This window comes from Wyeomyia smithii, chromosome 1 (genome assembly GCF_029784165.1).
Source record: "Wyeomyia smithii strain HCP4-BCI-WySm-NY-G18 chromosome 1, ASM2978416v1, whole genome shotgun sequence".
Lineage (NCBI taxonomy): Eukaryota > Metazoa > Arthropoda > Insecta > Diptera > Culicidae > Wyeomyia > Wyeomyia smithii.
In genome coordinates, this window is record NC_073694.1 from 123444910 (window position 1) to 123472346 (window position 27437).

Sequence of the window (27437 nt, forward strand, 5' to 3'; positions counted from 1 at the left end):
CAACAGCCCGTCGTGGTTCCTGTCCAGGATGACTACGACCTCACAAGCTGCGTCAAACCGGGGGTCCGGTCGGTGGCTTTTCCGCCTGGATTCAGCCAGACTATATTAACAGGTCCTGACTTATTTTTGTTAACCGGCTCACTAATTTTTTGGTGCTAAATTTCACTTCAATGGCCTTCCTTCGTATAGAATTGGTTCTCGTTTGTGGGGTCTTCACCCAGTAATCACGTCTTTACTCGTCGCCGGTCAGGTCAAGAAGACAGTATCCGGCTCCCAAGCTTTTCTACCACCTATCAGCATCTCTATCTGCAACTCTCTCCGTGCATAGTGCAGCAGATTTCGTGCGGTGCATCAGCAGGATTGTATTTTCAGATTTTAGTACAAATTGTTTCTAATTATTTATGACGTTATTGTTCACTGGAGCTTGAATATAAATTTCAGTCCCTACATTTAACTATTTTAACACTCTGACTTTTTTTAACATTTAATAGATAAGAAAGTATTTTAACCAACATAATAGAACATAATTACAAATAAACGCATGCCCAACCTAAACATAAACAAAAATACATCAAGATCGTATCTACTACACTACACTACTTATTCCCTTGCTTGCACTTTCCTACATGGGCATTGTAGGGCAAGAGTTGCGAAACGGTAACAAGACCCTTCGGGAAAAATCACCGCTTCATGTTGTAGCATATCTTTAGAAGCAGTAAGCCTACAAAACCCTATGGCAATATAATTCCCAAGTGGCGAGTCTCACTCCTGAGGACTGGCCGATATGAAGAGGAAGAACCTCCTGGAAAAATCACCGCTTCATATCGTAGCGTGTTCTTAGAAGCAGCAGGCCCACAAAAAGCTATCCCTGGTGGCGAGTCTCACTCTCAACATTTGGCCAATATAAAGCGGAAGATCCTACGGGAATAATCACCACTTTTTATTGAGACGTATCGTTGGAAGCAGTAGGCCCATCAATCCTTACATGTCTCTCTTCCAAAGATTGGCCGACATGAAAAGGAAGATCCTTCGGGAAAAATCACCGCTTCTTGTCGAAACATAACTTTAGGAATAGAAGGACAAATAGTAGATGAAGCGTATTAGCGTAATTAATAAGTAGATCTCTATTAACAGCGTAAATATAAAATTGAATCCTGTATCTCACTGTTAAGGTTTAGTCAACGGAAAGAGGAAGTTCCTCCGGGAAAAATCACCTCTTTTTGTTGAAACGTAACCTTGAGAGAAGTAGGCTCATGGTTTAAAAAAAAATACTATAGCATTTTTTTATATCGGCTCGGGGAAGATTGTAACCTCCAGTTAGGCTACAAAACTTAATTTAGAAAATAAAGAGCCATATTCGTTTCCTAGTATTTCAATATAGGCATTCAAATACCGTAGATTAAATTGATACACCTTTTTATTTATTATTAGAATAATTCTTGCTCATTTGAAGTAACTGTTATACTCTAGACAAATTACAATTTGAATTTCTCGTATAAAAATACCCAAACCCCCTTGGTCCCTATTTGTCATTTTCCCATTCCTCGACCGTAAATATCGATCATCAGCAAGTGGGGCGCATTTCACGTACGAGTTGTCAAATCCGGCGAAGACGTCAACTCTGCCCAACACAGACATCACGGTATATAATGCCTTGGACGGACCGAGGACAGCTCTCTTTTACAATTTGAAGTGACCCGAAAAACACTGCTCTGGATCGATTAGCCGTCGTCGTCATTACCAGCGTCTGGTAACTGATAAAGTGAAGTGAAATTAATTAAAAGCTGGAGCCATTCTGGTCAGTATCCCCGCCTGCGGAAGCTACTCCGATCGAATCACCGGAACGTACGTCAGTCGCCTCGCCTGGTGACGCCTGAAGGGGAGATTTTCCGTCCGGACCGCATAGAACATCTGGGATCGCTTCGGACAGATCGCCCGTCTGAACCTTGGCGAGATTATGCCAGTCGAGCTGCATGGCCAGGCGCCGTCAACCGGTAACGTCTAAAGGAAAACGGCAGCACTCACGCTGCAACAACCGTGGACAACAACTCTACCAGTCTCAGGATGTCAGCAGCTATCCTTGTCCAGTCGGCCACTAGGGTGGTCGCAGCGTCATCGGTGCAAAAAAAGCGGTTCGTAAATCCATAACTATACTTTCCTAACAAAGCCCCTCCAAGATTGTAATTTTAAATGAATAAATAGATTTGTGAATGCAATGAACATATCTTTAACACTGATAATTTAACGGAAAAGCCACTTGGTGATAATCTTCCTCGTCTTGATTTGTTTCGCCCTGAGTGGTTCCAAGAGGAACAAAGAGAATACTTACAAATCACATGTCACAAAATATGACCCATTCTTCGAATATTCCAAATCGTGTCAACTTATCAAATACTTTTGATTCCACTGTGTTTTTCGATACATCCATGATAGAAGAAACTCGTGGAATCCCGGATTACATACGCGTGCAGCAGGTCCTTAAAATTTTTTTCAAGAAATATCGACACTTCAACTGCGACAATATGTTCTACACTGACGGATCACTTCTCGATGGGTCCACTGGCTTCGGTATCTTCAATAACAATTCGACCGTTTCCCATAAGCACAGAATTAGCTGCAATGCAGCACACCCTAGGGATTATCGAAAAAATGCCCACGGACCTTTATTTCATCTTTACGGACAGTCTCAGTTCCATTGAGGCTCTCCGATCCATAAACGATGTTGAGCACTCTACGTATTTCCTGAGGAAAAAAAGGGAACATTTTAGTGCTTTATCCGAAAAATCTTCTCAGATTACTTTAGTGTGGGTCCCTTCTCACTGCTCGATACCAGGCAATGAGAAAGCGGACTCTTTGGTTAAGGTGGGCGCAACTAACGGCGAAATTAATGAAAGACCAATTGCCTTTAATGAATTTCTTTCACTTGTACGTCAGAATGCGATCATCAGTTGGCAAAATTCTAGGACTAAAGGGGAACTGGGAAGGTGATTACATTAAATTATACCCGACGAACTTGTGGTTCAAGGGGTTGGATGTAGGTCCAGATTTCATTTGCGTGATGTCTCGGCTTATGTCCAATCACTATAGATTTGATGTGCATCTCCGTCGGGCTCGGAGAAAGTGGTATCTGTGCCTGTGGTGAAGGTTATCACGACATGGAGCATGTTGTTTGATCATGCCTTGTACACCGTGACGCCAGGTCTAAATTAATAGCTTCCCTTCAGGTCGGAGGTAGGCAACCGGCTGCTCCTGTTCGTGATGTCTTGGCGAGCCTTGACCTACCCTACATGTCCCTTATATACGGTTTCCTAAAATCCATCCATGCCCCACTCTAGTCCCATCTCTTCCGCCTACATCCAACAAACGGCAAGAACACACTTAGATCTCCGATTTGGAACCAGTAACCAGACTCCGCACGAATCCGACAGGACCCGAGGAATACAAGCCTTCCATAATTTCCTGGCTCAGTGTCACATCAAGATACCCAGTAAACAAACAACCAGTAATTAAAAAACATGTTAGTTTTAATTTTAGAATTAAATTCAGCTCGTAGTGATGGATCGAAGCAAGTTGTGATCAAGAACAGACGTGAAAATGTTTCTCGTCGAAATATTTTCATTTTTTCCTAGTTTCTGTAAGTTATAAATTTTGTATCCGAAAAAGGGATGTGTCTACGTTCATTGGATGAAATCCGTTGTTGTTCCGGTGTGTTTTGATTTCGCAAAGACCAGAAAAGAGGTTGGAGGCGGCAACCGAAGAAACACTAAATTTGGATTCCAGCTTTCTGTCGATAAAAACAAAGGGGTCGAATATGAGAAGGATATAAATACCTAGTCCTAAAACTGGTGAGAGCGTTCCTTTTTACTTCTTATTTCACTTTAACTATGTTCAATGTACATGAAGTTAGAGTATTTCGTGCTATGTTGAAACTGCACCTTTCCAGCATCGTTTGAAGAAGTACTGAAAACAAAATTTAAAGTAAGGCGTAGTTTGGCTAACATTAATAGGTACATTTGAAAAAATGCAAATGTAAATGTAATGACAAAATAATTTACAGCTGCTTACTGGAAAGGTTCATTCATTCGTTATGAATTTTATAATTCTCAGTTCAGTCCAGCTCGGCTCAGCTAGGTTTCAGGTCAGATTCAATTTAGTTCTAGTTTAGTTAAATTTCAGGTTTTTATTTAGCTAAAGTTCAGCTTCAGTTAAGTTTTGGTTCAGTTTTATTTCATTTACAAAGTTCAAATTCAGTCCTGACTAGTACGGCTAACGTTTTGGGCGTGTGGATTGTCTGCTTTGTAAAGGTCTACATTTAAGGTGTTTTTTTTTTTTGATAAAATGGTGTGTTTTTTGTGAGTAGGTACTACAGTACTACTATGGCATGGCAGTATTCACGGAGATACTTTTTATGAAATTGGCTTGAACAATTCCAAATGCAAGTGAGTGTCGTCGAATACGTACAGACCTTAAATATTTCGCGTGGCATATCTTGCTTGCAAGTTAGCTTTGCTCAATAGGTATTTTTTTAGCGTAATAGGCTTTGTGATGCTAAAATTCTGCGTAAAACATGGCATTATTTATTAAAATGTGACCAGAGCTTATAATACAATTCCTATCTTGTGATGCTCGTAGAGATGCAGTGGTACCCGCGGTCTCTAAATAAAACAGCATCATAACCCTTTTCCTTCCCAAGTAGTACAGCTCTTTGGTCGTGGCCGGCGTCGTTATTGGTCAGTTCTTTAACAGTTCTTTGATCAATTGTGAACTAATGAAAATTGCACAATGAGAATGTAATGCTAGTCCCAAGCACTATTCATCTGGTTCATTTTGCAATTTTGTTGGTTCGACTAATCACGGAGTGCAACTACGGGCAGTCTACCTAAGCTAAGCTAAGCTAAGCTAAGCTAAGAGTTACTCCAAGGTATTTGACGTTATTTAAGTGAGAGAAGCTCACCGTTTAGCCTAATATCATTACGCATAATCTTTTTCCTACGTGTAAATGGGACAATAGTGGTTTTTGAATGATTTACGTTTAAGCCTTCCCTATCGCACCACGAGAAAATAATGTTCTAGGAAATTTGCATTCGGTTTGCGATGATATCATCATACTTGCCACGAACAATAATCACAATATCATCAGCGAATCCAACTATTTCAAAGCCTTCTTCCATCATTTTTTTGAGAGCCGTGATCTAGATTCTCATGACTTTAAAAAAGTGTCATGTGTTTTAGAGCAAGCGAAAGTTCACCAACCATTTTGATATACTTGGAGCAAAACTCTTCATACAGCAGACATGTAGAGTCTAAATGAATGTAAAAATGTGGATGTAATTTTTTTTAAAAGTAGATTGTTCAAAACAGCACTACTTTCGATCATTTTTGGTTATAATTAATCGATCAAACTTTGTTTGTATCCTAGGCGGTTTTTTTTTGCTGTTTACTAATTCATATTTTTTCCAAAGAGCGAGTAATGGCGCTATAACCATAAGCTGAAAATGCTAAGACTAGAGTTAGTACTCAAGTTCCAACCGTAACAGTTGAAGCGAGTAAAGGCGCTATATCCTTGGTTTTGAAACCCGAACATGAGGAGGAAATACCTATATTCCATCCCAGGAGATTGGTCAACAAAGGAGTGTACTTTCTTAGCTTTGGCACTCCCAACGAATTATATGACTTCTTACATACGGAACGGTTGGTACGGATTGCCCCCGTTCTTAGATTACATTGTATTATATTGCGCTACACAGTAGGCCTGGCCGTTGACAAGAAAAATGTATGGAAATCATTTTTTTTAAATGGTGGATATCATTTTCCAGGATCCTTTCAAGTACTGGCTGTGTTAGTGTAGACTAGACTAGACTAGAATTAAATTCAGCTCGTAGTCGGCAGCAGGGATAAAAAAAATACTTTTAGTTTTTGAGATACTAAAATTAACTGGCGCCGTAAACATTCTGTTGTATTGTGTCGTGTCACATAAATGTTGTGAAAAAAACACGGTTAGAGAATATGCAAACCATTTTGTACTAATTGTGTATGCAGCTGATGAGTGATACGATTTTTCGAGATGATTCTTCTGCAGGAGATAAATGTAACATTGCCATACCAAACTATTTTGGATACACATTGAGTAAAGTTTAGTGCCAATACTGCAACCATACTTATTGAGAAAATAGTAATTTTTCCTCTTAATTTTTTTTAATTGAAATATAATAGGATTGGGAACATCTTCTAAGCAGCTTTAGGAACCGCCTGTGTATTGAGGCGAAATACTCGAAATATGTAAAGTGAAATTCAAACAGAAGTATATCAATCTGTTCTCTATCTTTTTCTCTGTCTGAACTGGTTTTCAGATTATGAAACTAAGTTAGCAAACTTTAACAATAATCAACTAAAGTTACCAATCGAGGGACACTCTTCCAATCACCCCGAACCTATTTTAAGCAGTTTCCATAATAGTGATGATATGTCATATTCTGAATAAATATTAGTAAATAATGAATTCATCACAAAACATCCCCCCTATTAAAAAAGCAGTTTCCATAAGTTTTGCAGGCGTTTTTTTTTCAGCACCCGAAGTGGCTCCTGAATGGCTGCAATATAGGTCGATTTGTTTCGATTGTTGATTGTTCACAGATTTCTTTGTGATTACCGGTATTTCTTATATTCGTTAGACAGCTAGACAATCAAGGTTATCGTTTCCGTAATTGAAATTGTCGATATTGATCAAAATTCAGAAGTTTGAGGCCTCTTTTCTTCGACTGATTAAAATAGGCGCTACTGCTTAAGCCGTTCCTTACCCAATATTCGTTTATGAATTGTTCTCTTTTGTTTAATTGCAGATGAACACGAACTGATTGACAGAATCCGAGCAATAGCCAACAAAAATGAAGTTTGGAGATCATACATTGGCATGGGGTATTATAACTGCTTAGTTCCTCATCCAATACAACGTAATATTTTTGAAAATCCAGGATGGACAACTCAGTACACTCCCTATCAGCCTGAAATAAGTCAGGGTCGCCTAGAGTCTTTGTTAAATTTCCAAACATTGATTACAGATTTAACTGGGTTGGAAATAGCAAACGCTTCACTTCTGGATGAAGGAACCGCGGCCGCTGAAGCAATGAGTCTTTGTCATCGCTACAACAAACGAAAAAAAATATTCATCTCTCGTAAATTGCATCCACAAACTGTGTCAGTAGTCAAAACGCGTCTAGAAGCTTTCGGCGTAGAAACATTAGTTGGCTCAGTCAAAGAAATAGATTTTGCTGATCATGAAATATCTGGTATTTTACTCCAATATCCTGATACATTCGGAGATGTACAAGATTTTGAACAAGTATCTGCTGATTGTAAAAAAATGGTACCTTAGTTGTTGTGGCCACAGACTTACTTGCTCTAACCCTACTAAGACCACCAGCGGAGTTTGGAGCAGATATTGCTGTAGGATCTGCACAACGATTTGGTGTGCCTCTGGGTTATGGCGGACCACATGCTGCTTTTTTTGCTTGCAGACAAAAACTAACCAGACTAATTCCTGGTAGAATGATTGGAGTCACTAGAGATATGGATGGACAGGACGCATACCGTCTCGCACTTCAAACTAGAGAGCAACATATTCGAAGGGATAAAGCAACTAGTAACATATGTACTGCACAAGCACTTTTGGCAAATATGTCAGCCATGTATGCAATTTACCATGGTCCAGAAGGTCTAAAAGGCATATCCAACAGAGTCCATAATTGTGCTCTAACTGTCAATGCTGGACTTAAAAAAGCAGGTCATGAGCAATTGAACAAAAACTTTTTCGATACACTACATATTGTTGCACATGGCATGAGTACAACAGAAGTGAAAGCTAGAGCCGAAGCAAAGAAAATCAATCTGCGATATTTCAGCGATAATTCTATAGGTATATCTTTAGACGAAACAGTTAAAACTTCCGATATTTCCGATCTGTTATGGATATTCAATTGCTCAGACATTGACTCGACATTAGCTGATCCTACTGTAATGAATATGTCAATTCATAAGACTCAGTTCAAAAGAACATCGCCGTTTCTGACGCACCCAATTTTTAATAAGCACCACAGTGAATCACGCATGGTTCGCTATATGAAACAATTAGAGAATAAAGATATTTCGTTGGTACATTCAATGATTTCATTAGGATTTTGTACGATGAAGCTAAACTCCACCACAGAAATGATTCCATGCTCATTTAGACACTTTACAGCAATTCATCCATTTGTCCCGGTGGAACAAGCCAAAGGTTACAAACAAATGTTAACTGAATTAGAAAAAGATTTATGCGAAATAACAGGCTACGACAAGTTTTCTTTTCAGCCTAATAGTGGAGCTCAAGGTGAATATGCAGGTCTCAGAGCAATCCGAAGCTACCACGAATCTCGAGGTGAAAATAGACGGAATATTTGCTTGATTCCCATAAGTGCTCACGGTACGAATCCTTCATCCGCACAAATGGCTGGCATGAAAGTTCAAGCGATCAGAGTAAATCACAACAACGGAACCATCGATATAGCTCATTTAAAGGAGAAAGTCCAGCAACACTCGGATAATTTATCCTGTGTTATGATAACATATCCCTCAACTAATGGAATTTTTGAGGACAATGTTGTTGACGTGTGTGAACTAGTTCATAAATATGGTGGACAAGTATACCTGGATGGTGCAAATATGAATGCACAAGTCGGACTTTGTCGGCCAGGAGATTTTGGTAGTGATGTTTCACATTTAAATCTCCACAAGACCTTTTGTATCCCCCATGGCGGAGGTGGTCCTGGAATGGGTCCGATAGGAGTCAAATCACATTTGGCACCGTTTTTACCTACCCATCCTGTTGTATATCCATTATCGGGAAGTGAAAACACAAGTTTCGGAGTTGTGAGTGCAGCACCGTACGGAAGCTCATCTATACTGCCAATATCTTGGGCATATATCAAGGTAAGTCAGAATTACATTTAACTTGCCTATACCCGGCCCGCGTTACTGCGCTTCACAGTATAGAAAAGCGACCACGTATCTTGAAAATGTGTTATAACTTAAGAAAATGGACTTCAAGTCATCTATTCCAAATGGGGTTTCTCGAGCTAGGTTTCACATCAAAACACCAGATACGTTCATAAAAATATCTATAGACAGAACAAGATAGAAACTTGATACCTACAACGCTGGTACTAAGCAATGATGACCAGGAATAGTTTAAACATTGTCTTTAACATGCACAAAAAAACAATGCCGAATGCAAACAAGCTACAAATCTATTTATCGGATATTGTGATACAAAGTTTATTTCATAAATGCCTTTCACCCTTGTCATACCAAAACAAAGGTTATGGAATCAATCGAAAAACACATCCGAGGCCCAGAGGGCCAAATCGTATATACCATTCGATTCAGCTCGACGAACTGAGCAATGTCTGTTCGTGTGTGTGTTTGTGTGTACGTGTGTGTATGTATGTATGTCGCCTGTATGTATATGACGTTAAATACATAAATTATAGAACGCAATATGGTGATTGATCGTGGTCCGCACCTGTCTCATTGTTTCTGATGGCACCTTAGGAATGAAAGATTTTTTTTTAAAACTGCAAAACTTTTCAACTAAAATTTGAATCGAACTGAAAGAGCAACTATAAACGATTATATTTGTTGACTTTGAAAACACCTGATGTCTAGTACATATTCATGATATGAGTTTTAGTGCTAGCGAAATTTTGATCCTGGCTCGTGCCATGTTGATCGTGGTTCGCGTCAAATTTACTTTAAGGGTTTCACACTTTTTTTTGCACGGAATTCCTCACTGCGACCAGAATCGTTGATCTAAGATACACACTTAGATTTTATTGCCGAGAACTCAACAGCTGATAAATTCAGCGAAATGTTCTACAAGTTTTCGGCAAAATATTCAAGAACATCAGCAAACAAAATGTCAATACATGCTGGTTTACGGTAAATCTATATATTTGCTGAATGTTCTTCGGAATATATTGCTGACATTTGTTAAAAATTTCGCCGAGCTCGATCAGCTGTTGGGAAGTTTACGGAGATAAGTTAAGTGTGTATGCCCGGGCGTCTGCTTTACCCGCAATTCTATTGGCAATACCGCTAGTAAGAAGTGGCTTATTATCATTTTAATCGTGCTTGCGTGTAATGTGATTTTACTCTTTCTTTTACACGCTTACTGCTCTACTCACCCGAATTTTGCTCCTCCTGCCAAATATCACCATGTTGTGCCAAGGCTTTGCTTTTTGCTTTTTGCCAAATATCACCACTTAAATTCCCTAGAGAAGTTTCGTGGGGCATCTTTCTGGCCAATTTTGTTATAAGAGGGACTTATTTATTTTAATGGGAAAATCAATATTAACTTGCTTTGTTAGTTGAATTAGCAGTCCACATAAACACACTTAATGGTTGCATGTAGCAACCTTAATACGTACGTATCTGCGGATGATATTAGAATTTTTGGACCTGCATAAACCGGTAAATAATGGTAAAATATAAAAATGTCGTCATTCGAAGCTTTTTTGGCATGCGGTGCTTCTTTGGATACCAGTTCTATCTTAATTTTCAGCAAAAATACATTGTAAACTTCTTTAAACATATTGATAAAACAATGCATTTTGCAACATTTTACATAAACGGGTTTCAAAAATCACTCGTTCGTATTTGTAAGAGCACGATTAAGCTTTACTAGTCTTGGGGAAGTAAATAAATGTCGCTAAAACTTTTGTTCCAATATCGTGCTATTTTACAAATAGAAAGGGTCTCTGTCAATTTCGGTCAACACTACTCAGTCATGTTCGGTCAACACTACTCCGATGGACTTTATTTTTACGAATTGGCGTTGACAGTGTTGCTGATAGGGTAGGGAACATATTCTAAGCAGCTTTAGGAACCGCCTGTGTATTTAGACGAAATACTCGAAATGTGTTGGGTGAAACTCAAACAGTAGTATATCAATCTGTTCTCTATCGTTTTCTCTGTCAGAACTTGTTTTCAGATTGTAAAACTAAGTTAGCAAACTTTAACAATCATCAATCAAAGTTACCAATCGAGGGACACTATTCCAATCACCCCGAACCTATTTTAAGCAGTTTCCATCTGTTTTGCAGGCGTTTTTTTTCAGCACCCGAAGTGGCTCCTGATTGGCTGCAATATAGGTCGATTTGTTTTAATTGCAATTGTTCACAGATTTCTTTGTGATTAACGGTATTTCTTATATTCGTAAAACAGCTAGACAATCAAAGTTTTCGTTTCCCTCATTTAAATTGTCGATATTGATCAAAATGCAGGAGTTTGAGGCCTGTTTTCTTCGACAGATTAGAATAGGCGCTACTTCTTAAGCCGTTCCCTACCCTATTTGTTTTGTTTTTGGGTGCGAAAAAGAAGGAAGGAAATATTTTTGCTTTTGTCATCACGCACATTTTGACAATTACATATGATAGTTCACGTAGGGGCGAACAGCCTTTAAAACATCTTTCAACGCGAATAACCCGGATAAAAAGGGTCTGTCAGTTTTGGTCAACACTATTCCGAGAGGCTTTATTATGTACAGAAGCTAGGGATACCATCCGTCCTGATTCAACAGGACATGCCCTGATTTATTTTTCATATTCTAGCATTTGTCCTGATTTTCCTAAAATATTCAATGTTGTAGCTTGACAATACGCAGAATTTTTCGGAAATTGATGTTTTTCCGATTCACTGAGATCAATTTTTGTGATCGGTTGAATCTATTTGCATTTGTATGAAAACTGAGTTTTTGAGAGAAAATAGTAACTAACAATTTATAGTTTTGTAATTATAGACGAATTTGACATCTTTATATTGGAGAACTTTGTGAAAACATCCAAATTTATTGTACCATCTCATAAGAAGCAATAGTGCGAAATTATATTAAAACGATTTCGTGGTGTGGCCTTTGCTGTACGTAAGAGTTGTCTCCATTCCACTCGGTCCATGGCTGCAGTTCACCAGCTCTGCAGTCTGCGTAGAGTCCGCAGGTCGTCTTCCACCTGATCGATCCACCTTGGCCGCTGTGCACCTCTCCGTCTAGTCTTTGGCGGATTGGTTTCAACCACCTTTACCGGGCTGTCGTCCGACATCCTTACAATATGCCTAACCCACCGCAACATGCCAATTTCAGCGGTGTGGACGATAGATGGCTCCCCAAGCAGCTCCTGCAGTTCGTGGTTCATCCGCCTTCTTCACACTCCGTTCTCCATCTGCAGTCCACCGAATATGGTACGCAACACTTTCCGCTCGAAGACCGCAAGGGCGCGTTGGTCCTCCGGTCCGTTGGTCCGTTGGACAAGATAGTCCATGTCTCCATACCCGTAGAGGAATACCGGTCTGATCAGCGTCTTGTAGATGGCTAACTTGGTGCGGCGACGAATTATACTCGATTGGAGCGTCCTCCGGAGACCAAAGTATTCACGATTTCCTGCCATAATGCGTCGTTGAATTTTTTTCCACATTGAAATATCCTGTCACTCGTATTATTCCCCGCTCTTCTAATGACACCTTCCAGGGCAATGTTAAACAGTAGGCACGAGAGACCATCACCTTGCCTTAAACCTCTTCGCGTTTCGAAGGGACTCGAAAGTGCCCCCGATACTCGAACTACACACACCACTCGATCCATCGTCGCTTTGACCAACCGCGTTAGTTTGTCCGGAAATCCGTAGTCGTGCATAATTTGCCATAGCTGGTCTCGATCGATTGTGTCGTACGCCGATTTAAAATCGATAGACGAATGATGTGTGGGCACGTTGTATTCGCGGCATTTCTGCATTTCTGCATGCCACGCCGAACCGCGAATATCTAATCCGTGGTGGCGCGGGCACCCATGAATCCCCCTTGTAGTGCTGGTTTACTAGTTTATGTCAGATCAAATTTGTGCCAAAATTAAAGTTGTTCTGATTTTCAACTAACAGAAGCCCGAGTCGTCTGGCTGAACGTTTTCTTTTTTTTTTTATTTATTTGATTTATCTATCGTGGGTTAATGATGATACAGTGTCAAAACTAATTGGGGTATACACGCAAGGTGACAAGCCATCTGAAGAAGCAAAAGGTCACTCATGTTGGAGTCAGTACAGAAACACAGGTTTTTTGAGTATAGTAAATATAATTGAAAGTAAACCTAACTGCACGAACGCAGATTCGACGTGGGACGAATGGTATGATAAATTTTATCTGGTGATTCGTTGTCTTCTAAACTAGACAAAACAAAGTCTCAGTACTACATTCCGAATCGGAACTCGACCTTCTGTTTATTATACACAGACTTCGCAGCCAACTGTTAATTGTACAGGACAATTGGGTTGTTTAGCTATATCAGTTTTTATGTCATCTGAGAGAACTGCATTTTCTAAGCAAAACGTGATTTCCAACAATTTTCTATCGTTGTCCTTCGCTTTATAAATACAATTAAAAACTACTCGAAATCGCTACAATGACAGTTCACCCATATACCAACTGTCATTGTAGCGATTTAGAGCGAATTTTTATTCTTCATTTAAAAATCGAAGAATAATGATATAAAGTTTACAAAAACACGTTTTGCTCAGAAAATTACACTCTTTCAGATGATATGCAGTCAGGTTTTTTACGCGGTTTTTTTATACGCGGATTTTTTACGAGGCTTTTTTTACGCGGATTTTTTGAATTAACGCGGTTTTTTACGCGGATTTTTGAATTAACGCGGTTTTTTTACGCGGATTTTTGAATTACGGCGGTTTTTTTTACTTTTCCAAATGTTTCATACATATTATCGCACGCATAGGAACAAACCAAAAAAATATGGCTCCAAACACAAAGAATGAAAATAGAATCATCATGAACATATCTCAAACTTTTAGAAGTCATAACGGTCAGAAATGATCAAAATTCAGCAAAATGTCTAGAAATGCCTAGAAAAACAGCAGAGAGGCCTCAATAAATATGAATTCTAAATTAAATAGAAATTCGTCCGAATGAGCAGAGAAACGCCTCTAAAACAAGGAAAACATCTAAAAAATTAATCTCAAATTAGTATCTAATAACTTGAAAGAGCAACTATTAACCAGAAAGAAATATCTAACTTAAGAAAAAACTAAATCAAGTTTATTTTAAATGCATAAAAACTCTAGTAAATGTAGCTTGAAACATCTGAAAACACCTCTTTCAAATAAAAAGATGATTACTGAATCTATCTCAAAATGATTAAAAAACGTAACTGATGTCTAGAAAAGGCTAACAATGGAAATAATGGGTAATGATGCTTTATTTAGACCGAAAAGATTAAATTAAAGATTTTCGGATTACGCGATTTTTTACGAGGTACGTATACCTAAAAACCTGACTGTATTCATCATCAGCGCTTATGTGGACTGACATACCTTTCTCACGGTGAGGAATAATATCAGCAATGAAAACTGACGTGCGTCAACAACAAGCCAGTTGTCGTAGGCTCGGGAGAGACTGTTAGTGTCAGTAGGATCGTAGCGCTAGCCTCGCAATTGGGTTGTTTAGCTATTCACGGATTTCTGATTTTTAAACAATCAGGTGTTTTTTACGCGGGGGATACGTACCTCGTAAAAAAAACCGCGTAAAAAAACCGCGTTAATTCGAAAATCCGCGTAAAAAAAAACCGCGCTAATTCGAAAATCCGCATAAAAAAAACCGCGTTAATTCAAAAATCCGCGTAAAAAAACCACGTTTTTTTTTAAATCCGCGTAAAGTAGTCCAGCAAGAAGGGCTTTAGAATAAACCCGGGACGCTCTAGAACCAGTATTTAAAATTGTCCTCTTTGACGGTCATTCCGGATCTTTCGGTGGCCGGAGAGTATTTTTTGGACTAAGTCTTTTACTAGATATACACTTAAACGTTTCTGGTTTCAAACCCACGTTAATTCGGAAATTGACGACGAAATAAATAAATAAATGAATAAATAAATAAAACTGTTCAAATGACAGTCGACTTCCATTTGTTAGTTACATGTAAATTTAATCTTCATTCAATTTTTTTCGTTTTTGGTATCGACTGTTTTTTAAAGTAATTTTCGTTTGTTGGACTACATTTAGTTTTTTTTTGTATGGAAAAGGTTTGAAAACATAAAATAACTTTCATTTTCAATTTTTTTTACCTTCACATACGTTTTTAGAATTCGAACGCGAGTGAAACTTGGCTGGTGACAACTGAGTGACAGACGAGCTACTCGTACAAAATCCAGCCGATTCGCCATCTGTAATACCAAAATTGGTCAGGTCTTCTGTGTAATAAGGGGCCATAATTTGTGATTATATTTCTTCCGATTTCTTCAGAATTATAAAGGCGTTCTCTGTTTATTTGGTGCATTCATCGGCTCTCTTAGGATGAATTTTGATAGGAGAGCAAGATCGCGCCAAATGACCTATGGTCGAATATCGACCATTTTTTATTTGAATGAAACTTTGCACACGTATTTGGCCTAGCAAACTGAGCATTTTTCACAGATGGAGAGATTTTTTACACCCATGAGTTACATTCTAAAAAGGCGTATGCCTTTTGGCATAGGTTTTATTCGAAGCATTGTAGCCCAGAAACCGTTGGTTGTATAACTAGAAAAACTGTCTGAGAATGAGTTGTAGGGAATTAAAAATGCACCATAAAAAATATACACTGTACAAAAAAAAATGTTTTGCCAAAAAAAATTAAAAATAAACATTAAATTTCAATTTAAAAATAGAGTTGAATTTTTTTTTATTTTTTTTTTTTAAGAAACTCGACGTTAATACGCAACTTTTTAAAAAAAGTCCAGGATGGAGAGATGAAAAATAATTTTTTTATGGTAGATTTATTTTTTTATAAAAATTCTAATTTAAACATTTTTCAAAATATTTGTTTTCTGATGATTTTAAAAGATGCAGAGAGTAATTTTGAATCAAAAAGCTCTTGGTAGTTAACATTCTAAAGGCATCGGTTTTCGAGTTATTTTAAATTTAAGCTCGAAAAATTAATAATATTTCGGAAAATACACGTTTTTCTTAATTTGTCCATGGTTCTCCAGCAAAAACCATACGTTCATTGGAATGCTTGATCAAAAATATACAGTTCATTCTTTGACAACAAAACGATTGGATAAATAACTCAAGCGCTAAACCTTAGCCTACCTACACGTTCCCCCTTGCCGAATGTTTTATAAAAAAATATGTTCGTCGTGCAACACTACCTACTTGTTTACTAATAATAACTGTTTGTAAAGTACGCAACCAATAACTACTGGGTTACCTATAATATCTGTTTTCGTATATAAATACGATTGCACTACTCCAGATGTGTTAGTAACAGTTTGCATTTTGTGAAGATGAATAAAGTGAAAATGGAATACACCAAGCCCAAATGCTGTAAACCCTTCCCTGATCATCGGTGCTCATCAAGCTTACGCAAATTAAACGAAAACGTTATTGCAAAATTAAAAATATTGAACAGTCAAGCTCATTTTAATACGTCTTTATCAATTTGTGATTCGTGTAGTTATTGGAATAATAGTCAAGCCACCATTCATACCTTCGTTGTTTACTATTCAGAATCTGGAACACTTAAGAATATCAGCTTCATCATAATATCGGAAGTACTCCATCATGATATTGTTGCGGTTCAGGTGTTCATTGCCAAATAAATGAGCTTTTTGAAAACAACAATAGAGTTGAAAAAAGCGATATTAATGTCTGATGGAGCTGCCTCACAATATAAAAATAGAAAAAAATAGAAAAAAGTCTGCAAGTTCAAAACAAAATATAACGTCGATGCAGAGTGGCATTTTTTTGCGACTTCTCATGGTAAAGGCCTATGCGATGCAATTGGTGGCATATTAAAACGAATGGCAGGAAATGCAAGTTTAGCTAATGAACATGAACATCCCATTACAAGCGCAAAAGAATTGTATGATTGGTCTAATCAGAAAAGTAATAAAATTCTTAAAAAATGTCATTTAGTTGGGTATCATATGAAGAATATGAACAAGGAGTAACAGAATGGACCAATATTTTCAAAAAATCTATAATAATAGCTGCCACACAAAAGCATTACTCTTTTGTTTCCGATTTTAGAAAATTAGATACAAACGAGGCTGTTTTCAAAAGATGACGTATCATTTACTTATGATGTATATAAAATATAAGGTGAAACTAGTTCTGCAAAGTATCTATGTCATAAAAAAATATGTTTCTAAGATAATAAAACTCGAAAATAAATATTTGATTCCTATATATATTTATATCACTTAGAACATTTAACTCTTTTCTTAAGAATCGTTCGCCCAATCGTTTTGTTGTCAAAGAATGAACTGTATATTTTTGATCAAGCATTCCAATGAACGTATGGTTTTTGCTGGAGAAACAAGGACAAATAAAGAAAAACGCGTATTTTCCTAAATAATTATAATTTTTCGAGCTTAAATTAGAAATAACTCGAAAACCAATGCCTTTAGAATGTTAACTACCAAGAGCTTTTTGATTCAAGATGATTCTCTGCATTTTTTAAAATCATCAGAATACAAATATTCTGAAAAATGTTTGAATTAGAATTTTCATAAAAAAATTAATCTACCATAAAAAAATTATTTTTCATTTCTCCATCCTGGACTTTTTTTTAAAAGTTGCGTATTAACGTCAAGTTTCTTTAAAAAAAATTTAAAAAAATCAACTCTTATTTTTAAATTGAAATTTAATGTTTATTTTTAATTTTTTTTGGTCAAAAAAATTTTTTTTTGTACAGTGGACATTTTTTTCATGATGCATTTTCGATTCGCTACAACTCATTCTCAGACAGTTTTTCTATACAACCAACGGCTTCTGGGCTACAATGCTTCGAATAAAACCTATACCAAAAGGCATACGCCCTTTTAGAATATAACTCATGGGTGTAAAAAATCTCTCCACCTGTGAAAAATGCTCAGTTTGCTAAGCCAAATACGTGTGCAAAGTTTCATTCAATTCAAAAATGGTCGATTAAATTTTCGCGTATTTCCAGGCGATTTGAAATGATTTTGCTCAGGATTTTTTTCATTTAGGGCTTTAGCGGTCTAGGTGGTTTGGGGGTGATTTAAAATTATTGTTGTTATTCTTTTGCTGACATTTTTTTGGTTCAATCATTGAATAAAACCACAGAAATAAACATTTTTCGACTTTTCATTGTAAAAAAATGTCCACGTGGAGAGAGAGGGGGGAGGAGGGGTTTTGGTAAATGTTCACGAGAAATACAATTAAACTATTTTTCTTTTCGCAGTTAATGGGTGGTCGCGGATTAAGACGTGCCACACAAGTGGCTATCTTAAATGCAAACTATATGTCCAAAAGATTAGAAAATCATTTCAAAACATTATATACGGATCCAAATACTAGCCTTGTAGCGCATGAGTTTATCATTGATGTTCGAGACTTTAAAAAAACAGCTAATATTGAAGCAGTTGACATCGCAAAACGATTAATGGACTACGGATTTCATGCTCCAACTATGTCATGGCCTGTAACTGGAACGCTTATGGTAGAGCCAACGGAATCCGAAGACAAAGAAGAACTTGATCGTTTTTGCGAAGCCATGATTTCAATTCGAAAAGAAATTCAGGATATCGAAGAAGGACGCTTGGACATACGAGTCAACCCATTGAAAATGGCACCGCATACACAGAAACAAACTGTATCTTCTGAATGGAATCGACCATACCCAAAGGAACTTGGTGCTTTCCCAGCGGTAAGACTTCAATATATGATTTTATATGATACTCATAGTGTTACTTTTTAGCCATTCGTTAAACCGGAAACAAAAGTTTGGCCAACCGTTGGAAGAATTGACGACTTATACGGGGATAAACACCTTGTTTGTACCTGTCCACCCATGGTTCCGAATTATGAATAACTATTTCGTATTATGAAAAACCAAAAATAAATAACATATTGTACAAAATTACTTGTAGTTGATATTTCACAACTAGTAATTCCATATTTCAATTATACCTTTCGTCTGAAATACGGCTAAAATCAGTTTTTGATGGTCATTTTGGATTTTACCTCCACTCCACCACGGTTTCACAAAATTGGCAGTTACGCGCCAGTTGGTTGGTCGAGATAATATTTCCCGTTTGCTTCCAGGTATGAGCCATGCCGAATACCTTGCAACTCAATTCGCTTTTGGATTGTTGCAATGAATAAAAGAAACTAACACTTTTTTGAAAACTACACGAATTACTTAAACGCACTTTATTTTTTCATTAATAAATTCGGTAAGCTACCACTTATCAGCAGTGAGTTGACGCTAACGATGATGATGACGATAATGGTTGATATGTGTGGTTCTGCTACTGCGACCGTCTCCATCTCTCGTACGCCGCATGCTTTCGGATATAGTGGACTATCACAGCTCTCGTGTGCCACTTGTTTTCGGATATAGTGGACTCTATAGTTTACTCTTACCAGGGATAAAGTGTGGAGTGTATTTAGTTCGAGGTGGGATGGGAATTAGGGGTTCACTAGTTCACTTGACTAGAGCCTTCCTCGCCCTCGTCAAACTCTGCGATTTTTAGCATCATTACTCGGACAACACCATCTTGACTTTTGGTTGATTTATGATTCAACATGAATTTCAAAACCCTCTTTTGTATATTTTGATCACTATATGGACTCTATTGGTCACTATTTTAATGCAAAAGTCACTAAAGTCACTATTATTTTGATACTAGCCCTGATATTTCACGAGAAAATCGTAACCAAATATCGCTAGCGGCGAAGATGTGTTGTGTGAAAGTTTTCTTCGGCCGGGAAAAATATCTAGATGTGTGAAAGTGGCAGTTTAGATTTTGTCAAAAAAAAACAATAAAAATGTTTGAGTTTTTTAATGGAGTGATTCATTCATGCGAACAGAAAAACGTCAACGTCAAAGGTAAGTTAAAACACATTGAGTTTCTGAGTGGAATAAAAGCAGTAGAGCTTGGCAAACTGAATCCTGCCCACAATACATATCACATGATGAAGCAGTCAGTTACCCTATATATATATATATATATATATATATATATATATATTAAATACGGGTCAATTCTTTTGATATTGATATGTCAAATGAATTGAAAGTCTGAGAATAATAATAGAATCTATTAGATTCTAATATTATTTTGAGGCGGGGCTTACCGAATGGAAATTGACTTCGGAATGCGCTGCAAGTACTCAGTCATTCTGCAAAGGGTCTTTAGAAGGTCGGTAGAGCTAACACCTTCTAGGTTCTGAAAACAAGACAGACGCAGAAACAAGACTCAACAGCATTGTCTTTTTTCACCCTATCACTGCCAGACAGTGGAATCTAGAAGGTCATACATACATACATACATACATACATACATTACTCGGACAACACCATCTTGTCCGGGATGAATATTTTAAATCCTACCGGTCTTTTACCGTAGCGGGGGTAAATTGTCGTCTTTAATAATGACTAGCTTGCCTTCTGCAATTGGAAAAGGTACTCGCCAATATTTTATGCGAGATTGTAGTTGCAATACATATTTCCTTTTCCACCCTATCCAGAAGTTTTGAAATTTCTTTGTACCAATTGCCATTGCTTTAAACAGTTGGTTGGAATGCCAGGTAATTAGATCCAAGAGTGCTTGTGGTAAAACACTGCCCAAAAAATGTGCTGGGGTAAGTGGTTCTAGATCGTTTGGATCTTCAGAACTAGCGATAATCAGTCGAGGATTCTTGCGTCCCTCCACCTGAACGAGCAACGGGACCATATCTCCCGGTGTGGCTGGGTCCTCCCCCAGCACTCTAAAAACGTGATGCTTCGTCGAACAAACTGCCGCCTCCTAAAACCGTTATCCGAGTACAAATCCGAGCAACTTCCTTTTCGCGCTACAAAACCAGCTCTTGCATCGCTACGCGATGTCGATCCTCTTGCTGGCGCTTCTACTTTCGGAGGAATGAGTTTTGCCTGTCGGTATCGTTCCACATTTGCTCTCGTATGGTGTTGCAGCATTCTCGCCCGTGCTGCGTTCTTCTCTGTTTACATTCGCCGTCAAACCAGTCATTTCTATAATTCGGAGTCCTTGTGCTGTTGCTCGATATTTGGTCGCGGCGTACGACTTCGGCTGGTTATACACCGTCGAGAGTTTTGACCGCATGCACACAGCTACTAGCATGGGCGTAGCCAGGATTTCGAAAGGGGGGGGGGGGAGTTCTTCAATATTTCAGAATCTCAACTACATCCTGTCAAAGTTTCCCAAGGACGTGAAGTTTGAAGACACAGTCGAGATTCTCAATAAAATCTTCGGGCATTAAACGTCAACGTTCCGCAAGCGGTTCATGTGTCTTTTCACGATTGTTGTTAACCATCTTCCGATGAACACTCAGCAAGCAGAGAGTACTCAATCGCTGTTCAACCATTGTTGGCCTCAGCCAGGTTTTCACCCGACGTAATGTGCTGAACGGGCTTTCGGCTAGCAGGTCTATAAGATCCAGCTCTTCCAAGCTCTTACGGTCTGCTTTCATGCTGCTGCAATGTTGATACCAAACTTCCACCTTTCCAACAAAATTGTCAACTTCGTAAAAAAATTACGCAACTTTCGGTTTTGCGCTTGAACTCTTCCAACGACATGCATATTACCACAGGACAGAAGGTCAACTTCAGGTATATGATCAAACAGAAAGTGTACACAAAGAGGACTGAAAAATCACAAATGAATGTTCTTTGCTCTCAACAATATATACAGTCAGGTTTTTTTACGCGGGGGATACGTACCTCGTAAAAAAACCGCGTTAATTCGAAAATCCGCGTAAAAAAACGCGCTAATTCAAAAATCCGCGTTAATTCAAAAATCCGCGAAAAAAACCTTACCTTACCAATCAGACGAGAGCCGTGGTGGCTCGTGCTGCATCAAGAATTTGTCGCCATGTTGCTCGGTTTTGGGCTGTGTTTCGCCAGTTCCCCAGGCGTCTCATCACCCGCAAGTCTCTTTCGATCTGGTCGAGCCATCGTGCACGCTGCGCCCCTCTATTTCTGGTGCCGGCAGGGTTACTGAAGAGAAGTGATTTCACAGGGTTGCCGTCCGGCATCCTTACGACATGACCGGCCCACCGCAACCTATTAACTTTCGCCAGGTGTGCAATGGGATTCTCTTCAAGCAGCGCGTTCAGTTCGTGGTTCATGCGCCGTCGCCATTCTCCGTCTTCCGAAGTGAAAAGTAGGCACGATTTCTTGCCTGGATGTGTCTCTGGATCTCTTTGCTGGTGTTATTGTCGGCGGTCACCAGTGACCCCAAATACACGAACTCATCGACCACCTCAAGCTCATCACCGTCTACAGAGACTTGAGTTGGGAGGCTGATGTTGTTCTCCTTGGAGCCTCTCGCTCGCATGTATTTTGTTTTCGACGCATTTATCCGCAGTCCGATCCGTCCAGCTTCGGCTTTCAGTTGGGCGTAAGTTTCCTCCGCCGTCGCAAAGTTACGTGATATGATGTCGAAGTCATCCGCGAAGCCCAGAAGCTGAACAGACCTTGTGAAAATTGTGCCCCTCGTGTCGATGCCCCCCCTCCGGATCACACCCTCAATTTCAATTTAGAAAAAAAGTTGAATTTTTTTTTTATTTTTTTTAAAGAAATTTGACATTAATACGCAACTTTAAAAAAAAAGTCCAGGATGGAGAAATGAAAAATAATGTTTTATGGTAGATCATTTTTTTATAAAAACTCTAATTTGAACATTTTTCAAAATATTTGTATTCTGATGATTTTAAAAGATGCGGAGGTCAAAAAGCGCTTGGTAGTTAACATTCTAAAGGCATCGGTTTTCGAGTTATTTTGAATTTAAGCTCGAAAAGTTATTAATATTTAGGAAAGTACACGTTTTTCTTATTTTTTGTGGTTCTCCAGCAAAAACCATACGTTCATTGGAATGCTTGATCAAAAATATACAATTCATTCTTTGACAACAAAACGATTGGATAAATAACTCAAGCGCTGTACCTTAGCCTACCTACACGTTCCCCCTTGCCGAATGTTTTATAAAAACCCTGAATTAATTCACCTAGTGGTGCAGAAACCTTTGTTATACTAACTATTACTTTATACATATTTGGCCAGTCACTTACAAATCGTATACCATCATAAGTCCAATTTCAATAATGGATGAAATGAATTTGAAAGATAGTTTTCAGCGAGTAAACAAAAGACGATCATTGAAATAAAGCTTGACGTGGTTTTTGCAAATAATATGAATGTTATCACTGGAGTACATGAGTCTTATTTTTTCGATCACAAACCAATTTTTAAATGCTGACTAAAAGTAATTGTTTTTTTTTTTTGAGATAATAGAACGTGGGGAAACAGTAATAGATAACAGTGATGCTGATTTCACACTAGAACAGCAAACATGTATGTTAGTTTAATGCGGTTCTACTTATTCGCAGGACCTAGATTTATGAATCAGAATCAAGTTTTTTTACGAGTTGAAGCAAACCTCTACAAACCTGCTCTCGAAATATAGTTTAGAATTATACAGGAAAAAATGAATGAAATTGATGAAAGTTGTCAATTTAATTCTATCTCAAATGCATTATCTGAAAACGAAGGTTCTCCACGATCTTTGAGAATTTTAGATTTTCAGAGTGTAGGCGAGAACATTATTGTTTTCAAAGGCCTAGGCTGTATGAAAAAATCCGAAATGAAGACTTTTTAAATCTTGCTGCGATAACGAGAAGTGAAATAACATGGATACTCTGTTTGCACTTAGTCTTAAATTAGAAAGCAATATTTATATCTTACATGAGCATATTGTATCATTCATAGAGATAAGTGACTTTTCACCTGCGCACACTAGTAAACGTGTATAGCCATGTAGAGTTGCTTCAACACTTTTTCCTTATTTTGCCGATTACGTTCACCAGCTACTTTAGATTCCTGGTCACAAATTTAATACATAAAATAAGTATTCAACTGAAAAATTTTCCAGCTGTTCAAAACGTAGCATTGCGAACAAAACAGCGATTTATTTGTGTTTTTCTCGACGGGTGGTACTAACACATTCGTACGTAAATAGGTCTATACATCTTTGGTAAAGCTTTTCAAAATATCTGCATCGCTTATTGTGTTACATGTGCAAACTGTAGGATCAGATTTTGCTACAATGCTTGGCTCCCGAAAGCTGTAAATGTTTCTTACTCTTCGCAAATCTAGGTTCAACGTACAATTTAGTATATATTTTATAAAAAGTGAGGATGGGAGCTTCGGAAGAAAAGGGGCTAAGTAAGCATTGCAGTTTCTTCTGAAATCTGGTTCCAATTTTCCAAGAAAAAGCTTAAGGGTAACTTATTTATACCAGTTAAGACGCACTTCGAAGAGTGTAAAGATTATGAAAAGTTGTCCATGATTGTTGATTTCCTTTGAGAAATAAATAGCGATACGAAAAAAAAAGATAGAGAAGAGGAAAGAGCAGTGAGAGAGAAAATTTATCCAGAAAGTATAATAACCCATGTCTAAAATATACTTTGGTCAAAACTCTACAGTTCAAGCAACCAATAGAAGATCGCACTCAGTATGATTTTAAAAGATCTCTGGGGCTTTCATTTAAGCATGCGAACATCACAATCGGAATAAGCGTTCTGTAAAGAGAGTTTTTTGGTTGGCAAATGGCTGGACACGTGTAACTTGAGACCCTAATGTGGCCATTCACCTCTGTCCAGCAACTCCTATCCCAACCTCCACGTGGTGCCGACCGGAATACGAGTAACCTTAGCGGAGATCGGGTAACCAACCCCGGTGGAAACTATGGTCGTATGCTGACTGGGAAGGGGGTCGTACGCGGCTGTATCCCCATAGGGGCGGCGTACAACAGCGTCTGACCCGGAGCGGGCGGCTGAATTATGGAATGCTGTATCCCGCCAGCTACACCTAAGATGGCAGCCCCATCAGCAGGATGTAGGTATCGCGACCCTGGTAAGGTAGCATACCGAAACATTTCACCAACCACGAACAACGATTTTAGAAATACGGAACGGATCAATCGGCAAAGATCTAGGCTACGAACACGGAAAAAGATTAAGGTAAACGATTGGAAATTGGGTACTTGGAACGTCCGATCTCTCAATGAACCGGCGCGGGCTGGCTTGCTTGCTCGAGAACTACAGCGTCAGGGAGTCGAAATCGCAGTGATTCAGGAGGTTCGGTGGCCAAATTCCGGAGAAAGGGAATTCCGTGCAGTAGACCCTATTGCACGCACTTCTTTCAAGTACCACATCTACTACAGTGGCGGCAAAGCAGCGGAACGGGGCGTCGGTTTCGTAGTGCTGGGAAATCAGAAAACAAGAGTCATCCGGTGGAGGCCCGTAGATGACCGTATATGCGTGTTGAGGATTAAGGGCAAATTCTTCAACTACAGTTTAATCAACACCTACGCACCGACAAACGACAAATCCGATGATGTCAAAGATGAGTTCTATGACAAGCTTGAGCGAATCTATGACGAGTGCCCAAAACACGACGTAAAAGTCGTCATCGGAGACGCAAACGCACAGGTTGGGAGGGAGGAATTCTTCCGTCCGGTCATTGGAAGGCATAGCCTCCACTCGTCATCCAATGAAAACGGCCTGAGGCTGATAAACTTTGCCGCAGCCAGAGGAATGGCCATATGTAGCTCCTATTTTCCACGTTTGAATATTCGGAAACACACCTGGAGGCATCCAAATGGAGAAGCCTGCTCCCAGATCGATCACGTACTGATTGACGGTCGGCACTTTTCGGATGTTACTGATGTTAGGTCTTTTCGGGGACCAAACATTGACTCTGACCATTATCTCGTCGTTTGTAAGATCCGCGCGCGGTTGTCGAACGTGCTGAAATCTCGCACAGAGAGGGCGACGCGTTTCAACATTCAGCGGTTGAAAGCTGATGGCGTGACAGCAGAATACGCCAGAGAGCTGGATCAACGGATCGCAGAACAGCAGGAGGAAGGAGTGGAAGACATAAATGGGCTGTGGAGCAGTATTCACGGCGCCATCGAAACGACTGCGAGAGAGGTGGTAGGTACGACGCGTGGAAGGCAGCCTAACGGCTGGTTCGATGCCGAGTGCCAGAGAGCGACAGATGAGAAGAACCGTGCCAGGAGCCGCATGCTCACTGCGGCTACGCGTCAGAACAGAGAGAGGTACAGGGTGGCAAGAGCTGCTGAAAATAGAACCCACCGTCGGAAGAAGCGCGAGTACGAGGAGCAGATGCTCGCCAGCGCAGAGGACAGCTATGCTCAAAACGACGTGCGGAGATTCTATAGAACTGTCAACAGAGTCAGAAGCAGGAATTTCCCGGTGCCAGTCATGTGTAATGACAAGGACGGCAACCTGCTTACTGGTAAACCGACGGTTGCAGCCAGGTGGAAGGAGCATTTTCAGGCGCTATTGAACGGTGAGGTACCGGATGAGCAGAGCAGGAACAGGATGACGATTATGAGTGACGAACAAGCTGTGGAGCCACCAACACAGGAGGAGGTGAAAAAGGCGATTAATGAGCTGAAAAACGGCAAGGCCGCTGGTAAGGACGGTATCCCGGCCGAACTTCTAAAAGCGGGAAGCGAGCGGCTGTACTATGCGGTCCACCAGATAATACTAAGAATCTGGGCGGACGAACAAATGCCGAACGACTGGTTGGAAGGCCTCATATGCCCTATCTATAAGAAGGGCCATCGATTGGATTGTGGCAACTATCGAGGGATAACGTTGCTCAACTCCGCATATAAAGTTCTCTCCCGTATCCTGTTCTTCAGATTGAGACCGCTAGCGGAATCTTTTGTTGGCGAATACCAGGCTGGTTTTCGACAAGGGCGTTCCACGACGGATCAAATTTTCACCCTGCGACAGATCCTCGATAAGTTCCGGGAGTACAACTTATCGACTCACCATCTTTTTGTGGACTTCAGGGCGGCATACGACTCAGTGAAAAGAAACGAGCTGTGGCAGATCATGCTGGAACACGGTTTCCCTGCGAAACTAATAAAGCTGAGTCGTATGACACTGGAGGGATCAAAATCGTGCGTGCGGATAGCTGGCAAGACATCAGCCGCGTTCGTAACGTTGGATGGACTGAAGCAGGGGGATGCGCTCTCCAACCTACTGTTTAACATCGCTCTTGAGGGTGCAGTACGAAGAGCAAACGTCGAAAGAAACGGTACGATCATCACAAAATCTCACATGCTTCTTGGCTTTGCGGACGACGTCGATATCATCGGTATCAACCGTAAGGCCGTGGAGGATGCCTTCGTACCTTTTAAGAGAGAAGCAGCGAGATTGGGACTTGTCATTAACTCTGCCAAAACGAAGTACATGGTAGCTGGCAGAGAGCGTGGGAGTCCCCGTGGTGTTGGTGCTGAGGTGGAGATAGATGGGGAACGATTTGAAGTGGTTGACGAATTCGTTTATCTT

The 27437-nt window shown here is 39.4% G+C and overlaps 2 protein-coding genes across 5 annotated transcripts in view; both read left to right on the forward strand.

Moving 5' to 3' along the window:
- Positions 1–27437, forward strand: part of LOC129718270 (uncharacterized) — a 42979-nt gene that overhangs the window by 12747 nt on the left and 2795 nt on the right. Inside the window, exon 2 of one of the 4 annotated variants that reach the window (XM_055668881.1) lies at positions 6840–6972. The exons of 2 other annotated variants lie outside the window; for them this stretch is intronic. The gene's annotated coding sequence lies outside the window, so the exon portion shown is untranslated. Of the gene's footprint in view, positions 1–1568; positions 1674–6839; positions 6973–27437 lie in introns of those variants that run through there. One more of the 4 variants, XM_055668883.1, reaches the window with a different exon arrangement.
- Positions 6910–18916, forward strand: LOC129718273 (glycine dehydrogenase (decarboxylating), mitochondrial-like). Its single transcript, XM_055668885.1, has 3 exons — positions 6910–8964; positions 18271–18735; positions 18787–18916. Exons 1-3 carry the CDS (start codon positions 7546–7548, stop codon positions 18898–18900), a joined length of 1998 nt encoding a protein of 665 aa, XP_055524860.1. The 5' UTR covers positions 6910–7545; the 3' UTR covers positions 18901–18916.

Bases quoted from the DNA above. Each gene is read 5' to 3' on its own strand.
- LOC129718273 (XM_055668885.1), top strand. From the start codon at position 7,546: ATGATTGGAGTCACTAGAGATATGGATGGACAGGACGCATACCGTCTC. The intron at 8,965-18,270 runs GTAAGTCAGAAT...TTCTTTTCGCAG, and splicing joins TATCTTGGGCATATATCAAG to TTAATGGGTGGTCGCGGATT. The intron at 18,736-18,786 runs GTAAGACTTCAA...GTTACTTTTTAG, and splicing joins AACTTGGTGCTTTCCCAGCG to CCATTCGTTAAACCGGAAAC.